This window comes from Pelodiscus sinensis, chromosome 9, assembly GCF_049634645.1.
Source record: "Pelodiscus sinensis isolate JC-2024 chromosome 9, ASM4963464v1, whole genome shotgun sequence".
Classification (NCBI taxonomy): Eukaryota; Metazoa; Chordata; order Testudines; family Trionychidae; genus Pelodiscus; species Pelodiscus sinensis.
This window is the reverse complement of record NC_134719.1, coordinates 56959557-56965530: the sequence shown is the minus strand read 5'-3', so window position 1 is coordinate 56965530 and position 5974 is coordinate 56959557. Positions and strand designations below refer to the sequence as shown.

Here is a 5974-nt window from a genome sequence, read left to right as displayed (position 1 = left end):
ATTTCTTTTCTACCCTCTCCTCCCCCCGTTTCCGTAGAACAGACCCCTGTGGGTCCCAGCGCATTTCACACGGACAGCTGTCCCTCGCCTCTGTCTAGGCTCTCAGCTGGACCTGGAGAAGCACGTGTGTAACACTGATTCGCCTGCCCCAATATTTTCGCTCCCAAATGCCACAACATGTGAATGAAAATACAAAGGACATAGCAACGGTGAACATGTATTTATTTCCCCCCCCCCTTTTTTATGTAGAACGGACCCTTTTCCAGACACATCTGCAGACATGAACGTATGGAGTGGGATGGGATGGTCACAAGACCAGGTGTCGGGGAGGATGGATGAACTCTGCTCCCAGGCACAGCACACGGGCAGGTTCAGCTATTGCCGTGAGGAGCGGCGGTGAGATGGCTCTCCACCCCTCAGTCTCAGGGGTCATCGAGGTGGGGCAAGGTTTCCAGCTGGCCCTCTCTCCTCGCTTCCTCCACCCCTTGCAGCCACTCCATACACCTGCACACCAGCTTCAGGTTCCTGATCCCTGGCGCCGGATCCTCCTCATACTCTTCGTCATCATAGCGGTTCTGCTCATTCACCACTGAGATCTTTATTAACGAGGTCAGGTCCAGGCCGGCCCTGCTCTGGGAGCCCGGCAGGGGTGTGGTGCTGCCCAAGGGATTCCTCCATCCACTCTGGTTCTCCAGGTGGCGGCGCAGCAGCAGCCTGGTCGCCTCGGCCGTGAGGTTGATGGTGTAGTCCGTGGTGGGGACCTCAGGCTCCGGCTCCGGCTTCGCCGCCACACCTCGGTTCCTGATGGTGCGGCTGCGGGTACGGGTCGGGCTCGACCTCTGTGGCTGCTGTGGTGGCTGTGGCTGTAGCTGTTGTTGTTGCTGCTGCTGATGCAGGGAGGCGCAGAGGCGGGAGTTGGGCAAGGGGCCGGTTCTCGCCTGGGGTGCCCCGCGTGGATTCCTCTCCTTAGGAGCTACCTGCTTCTTCGGCTGCGCACGGGTGGTGGCGGGGCCAGAGGCCGCAGCAGCGGGAGGCTGGATGGGCGGTAGAGGCTTGGCGGTGCTGCATGACCCCTGTGCTCTACCCGCCGACTCAGCAGCCACTGTCTCCCGGGGCAGGTGGAACGGATTTTTCTCTGGGTTTGAGATGCGCTCCCAAAGGACAGAGGAGCACTGCTGCAGCTGGCGGGGGCCCCGGCTCTGTAACTTAGAGAGGCGATGGCAGCAGGGCTGAGCCGGAGGAGTGGGTGTGAGGACGGGAGGAGCGGGTGGCGGGGCCTGGGAAGCTCCCACGCGGGAGGGCTGCGACATCCCCCGGGAGGGCTGCGGAGCCACCACACGGGGGAGTTGCGATGTCCCCTGCATTGCCTGCGATGCCACCACCTTAGAGTGGTGTGGTGCCACCACTGGAGAAGTCTGTGGCGCTGTCCCCCGGGAGAACTGCGATGTCCTGTGGGAGGGCTGCTGCGACATTGTGACCTGGGAGGGCTTCGGTGACGACATCACCCGGGAGGACTGCGACACCACCACTTGGGAAGGATGCGACGGTCCCGATGCTGGAGTCTGAACACCGCTGAAATAGAAGGGATGGGTTAAAACAGTACTCCAAGGGGAGACAAGTCTGACAGAGCAAGAGATGTCAAAAGATAATCCTGGAAACGTTCACAAGAACAAACTCTTCAGGCAGTTTGAGCAAGGCTGGAGCATTTACAGCTCTGAAATATTAGAGGGACTTGTAGTTTAGCTGCTAATACTCTGGTACCGACCAGTATTTTCAGCCCACTAGGGCACATCCTACTGCCCTTCCTCTGCACTCCTTGGTGCATAGGGGAACTGCTTTTTACATTTTAAAACAGTCATTTGCCTAATGGAACCCTGTGCCAAGTTCCCTGCCTACCACAACCCCAGAGCTCCGAGTGGCTGCTCCATGTGTCTTTCTGCGGGGCACAGTGGGAGGCGGAGAAGGGGGAGCTACATGCATTGCCCAGGCCCCCAGCACAATCTCTCAGCTCCCATTGTAATGGAGATTGTGATGTAATGTCAAGTGTGTCCGGTGTTTTTGCTGGAACCATCTGGCAACCCCTAGCTCTTACACAGCAGAGCCCCACTTGTCATGTCAAATTGGGACCAGGACCAAACCAGATGATCAAAAATTCAGATATTCAGGAGAGTAGGGAAGTGTGAGGCCACAGCGCCATCTAGTGGCCATGGGAGGGTTGCCTGCTGCTGGCCCTGCATGCGCTGGTTATTAGGTCAACATGGAAAGTTGCACAATGGAAGGCTGGAAAAATGGGGCTCTACTGCACGAATATGTGAAAAGAACACTGATTTTATTGTTCATCTGTAAGGACTCCATATAATAGGGCATCTCGTATTACACACTCCTGGCAGTGACACACACACACACACACACACACACACACACACACACACACACACACACACACACACACACACACCCTCAACCTCCTTAGCCATACGGCAGATAGTTGGGTGTAACAATCCACTCCTGACAGAATCAGAAACTGCTCAGGCCCAACCAATGTAGAGAAGCTGAACAATTCCCCAAGCAGATGATACATTCTGGCTCATTTGCTGGGTCTTAAAGAGAACAAAGTCCTGGGTCTTCTCCCTATCACTATCTCATCCACTCAACAGTGAGACTCAGGCAGGGCAGGAGACTATGGGAAAAGGGAAACAAAAGACACAAAATCCACTGTCCCCACTGGTAAGGAATAGTTCCAATGTGAATGTTTCTACAACTTCCATTTGGCCAGCACCCGATAGGTCAGGCAGCATCAGCACCAAATCTATCACAGGCTCTTACCTTCTCCGGAGAGACGTGTCTCTTTTCTCAGAAAGGGATTTGTATAACACTCCAAGAAGATTCTTCTTAGTGTTCATGTTTGAGGCCTGAGAGCGCTCAAGGTAAGAAGAGCAGACCTCGAGATGACTCCCGGCCGGAAAGCTACGGGAGTCTGAAATTGCCCCGGCCCCGCATCCTGTCCTACCTGGCTGTTGTCATGGACTCTCTGTGAGTTCACCACCTGGCAAGGTCCTTTAACCAATAAGCGGAGACACCGAAAAAGGCCTTGTGATGTCACCGCCACACCCTGTCCTGCCCCTGGCCAGCCCCTCTGCATATTTGAGCCTCTCCCCCCTGCATTACCCCTACTCACTCAATGTTAGTTCTAGGAATCAAGCAGGCTGCACATGGAATCGTCAGAGGCTGCTCAGTGCCACATGTACTTGGCAGATTGTAAGGTCACAAAAGACCAATCACCTAACCCAAGGGTGGACAATAATTTTCACTGTGGGGGGTCACTTCAGCAATTTTGATTTGTGGTCACAGGCTGGATTTGTGCCCCCTGGAAGGTGCAGGGCTTCAGAGCAACAGAGAGAGAGAGGGAGTTAGGGATGTTAAATTTAAACAGAGCTCAAAATGGCCGCCCTTAAAAGGACAATGCCGGCTCTCCTGTTAAAAGGACAAACTGTTTTGTTTTTTTGCTTATCTTCTTTTCCCTGTCCTTTTTTGTTTGGTTGGTTTGCTCAACAACTTTTTCTTGGGGCTTTTTTATTCCCCATCAACAACTTTTTCCTTGGGAATAGCCGCCCTTAAAGGGGCAAGGCTTTTTTTTTTTTGGCTTAAAAATCTTTGGTTTAAAGTTTAAAGAGTGTGATTTGAGAAAATTACACTATTGAAAAAAATTAGGACTGAACTGACTAACTTTTAATTGCGTAAAATGAGATCAATTAATGGTGACTCCCTTGCATAAGTAATATATGAGAGACAATACCTGAAAAAGAGGGAAAAGTATTAAAATTTGAAAGGTTTAATTTGTTTTCTACATATCAATTCATTATTTTTGTTGCAGACTGCTATAATAAACCATGTAATTGGATTATGTATACAAATTCTATCCACTTTACAATAAAAAAATGCTTCAAGAACTAAGGATACTGCCCAGAGATTCTTTTCTTTTTTTTTAATCGGTGTTGCTATGTAGCGCTTAACTTTCACTGACTATGAATTCCACTACAAAACAGAATATGGAGATTTACTATCACTTAACATTCTCAACTTGAGTTCTCGAAGACTGATAACATCCCTATTTCATATAGTTGAGTAAAGAGGCAGGTATTTAATTAATCGAGTAGTCCATAGAATTATTGACTACTTGATTAGTCGATTGGCAACCCAGGTTGTGCCATTTTCTTCCCCCTGGCTGTGTCTAGACTGGCAAGGTTTTCCGGAAAATGAGCCGCTTTCCCAGAAAAACTTGCCAGCTCTCTACACTGGCCACTTGATTTTCCACAAAAGCAATGACGATCTGCTGTGCGAAATCAACCGCTTTCCCGGAAAAGCTTTGCCGCTCCCGTTCGGGGAAAAGTCCTTTTTGCGAAAAACTGTTGCACAAAAGGGCCAGTGTAGACAGCTAGCTAAGACTTTTGCAGAAAAGCAGGCTAAATGGAAAAAAGAGGTTTGGACGCCGGGAGACCCCATAGGAGCCCTGGATTTCCTGGGAACCCGAGCTCTTTAAGCAGTCACAGGCTACTGAGCGCACGTGGCAGGACCGTGCCACAGAGCTCTATGGCCTGAGGTCTGCCACAGCGCCCGTCCTGCCCAGCATCCATCAGAGCCAGCTATGGCAGCTCCAGGCGGTGAGCCACCTGCACCCCCAGTGCAGGAGGCCCCCACAGGCTGGAAAAGACGGGCTCCCTCATGGTCCCCCAGAGAGCTGGAGAGCCATGGACCTCTGGCAGGAGGAGGAGGGCCTCCACGACACGAGGTCCCGGCGCCGCAACACTGATATCTTCGGCCACATGGCTGAGGCGCTGGCCCAGCACGGACACCCTGCCTGGAACCTCGACCAGGTGCGGGCGACGGTGAAGGAGCTGCGCCTGGCCTACGTGAGGGCCAGCGAGTGCAGGGGGGCAGGACCAGACACCTGCCCCCACTACGACCGACTACACGTCATCCTTGGCCAGCCAGCCCCGCGAATCCCAGACGTGCCCGTGGACACCTGCGAGCGCCCCCCCTCCCCCGTCACCCGGACCACCAAGGCAGGGGAAGGAGAAAGCAGCGCTTCGGAGGAGGAGGCCAGCGTTGCCACCCAGCAGGCCCCCTCCAGCAGCCCCTCCGAGGCCGGGGAAGGATCCACCGGTGATTGTTGGACTTTGCACTCACAATGGCGGGGGGCAGAGGGGGAGAGCCAGGCGCCCGGGGGGGAGGGGAAGGGAGGGGAAGAGCATGTCACTCTGGCCACGTGAGCTGCACGCTGTGTAGCATTAGACAGCAAGCAGCACGTGCAGCCTTGTGACCGAGTGGCACGTGGCCGCAGCAGGCAGTTGCAGGGCACGCCTGGGACCGTGCTGCTCACACACATTCGTCAGGACCAGGGGGAAGGGTGGATGCCGGCTGGAACCGGCCAGGGCCCCAGGGACACAGACCAGAGCCTGCACCTCCGCCAAGGGTGCAGCACGGAGAACGGCAACACTGTCCCATGCCTGGCTGTGAGGCACAGCCAGCTGCTCCTGGGTGAACTGCAGTGTCACAGCCCTGAGACCGTGGCCCCCACTGAGCCACTCGCCTGCTCCCAGTGCCTTGGCTAGCTCCCCATAGGAAGTACCCACTGTGGCCACACATGTCCCTGGGCTACCGTTGTGTGAGGGATAGTGGGAGGAAGAAGGGGGGAAGCGCTCGGGCCGCCTTTAGGGCCGCCTGAGCTTTGCTCCAAGGGTGGGACACCCCCCCCCCAGTCACCGTGGGGGGTCACTTCAGGAATTTTAATATGTGGTCACAGGCTGGTTTTGGGCCCCCTGGAAGGTGCAGGGCCTCAGAGCTACAAAAAGAGAGAGGGAGTTAGGGATGTTATATTTAAACAGAGCTCAAAATGGCCGACCTTAAAAGGATAATGCCTGACGAGAGTTGGAAATGGCCACCCTTAAAAGGACAATGCCTGCTCTACTGATAA

General features: G+C 54.1%; 1 protein-coding gene across 1 annotated transcript; it reads right to left on the bottom strand.

The window, feature by feature from the left end:
- Positions 1-231: 231 nt before the first annotated feature.
- Positions 232-3186, bottom strand: LOC142830688 (uncharacterized). Its single transcript, XM_075937143.1, has 2 exons — positions 2827-3186; positions 232-1572 (listed from the first exon to the last, which is right to left on the bottom strand). The coding sequence occupies exons 1-2, from the start codon at positions 2901-2903 to the stop codon at positions 423-425; spliced, it is 1227 nt and encodes a 408-aa protein (XP_075793258.1). The 5' UTR covers positions 2904-3186; the 3' UTR covers positions 232-422.
- Positions 3187-5974: the final 2788 nt, after the last annotated feature.

Coding starts and splice junctions, on each gene's coding strand:
- LOC142830688 (XM_075937143.1), bottom strand. CDS start 2,903: ATGAACACTAAGAAGAATCTTCTTGGAGTGTTATACAAATCCCTTTCT. Junction 1,573..2,826: donor GACACGTCTCTCCGGAGAAG/GTAAGAGCCTGT, acceptor CTTCTATTTCAG/CGGTGTTCAGACTCCAGCAT.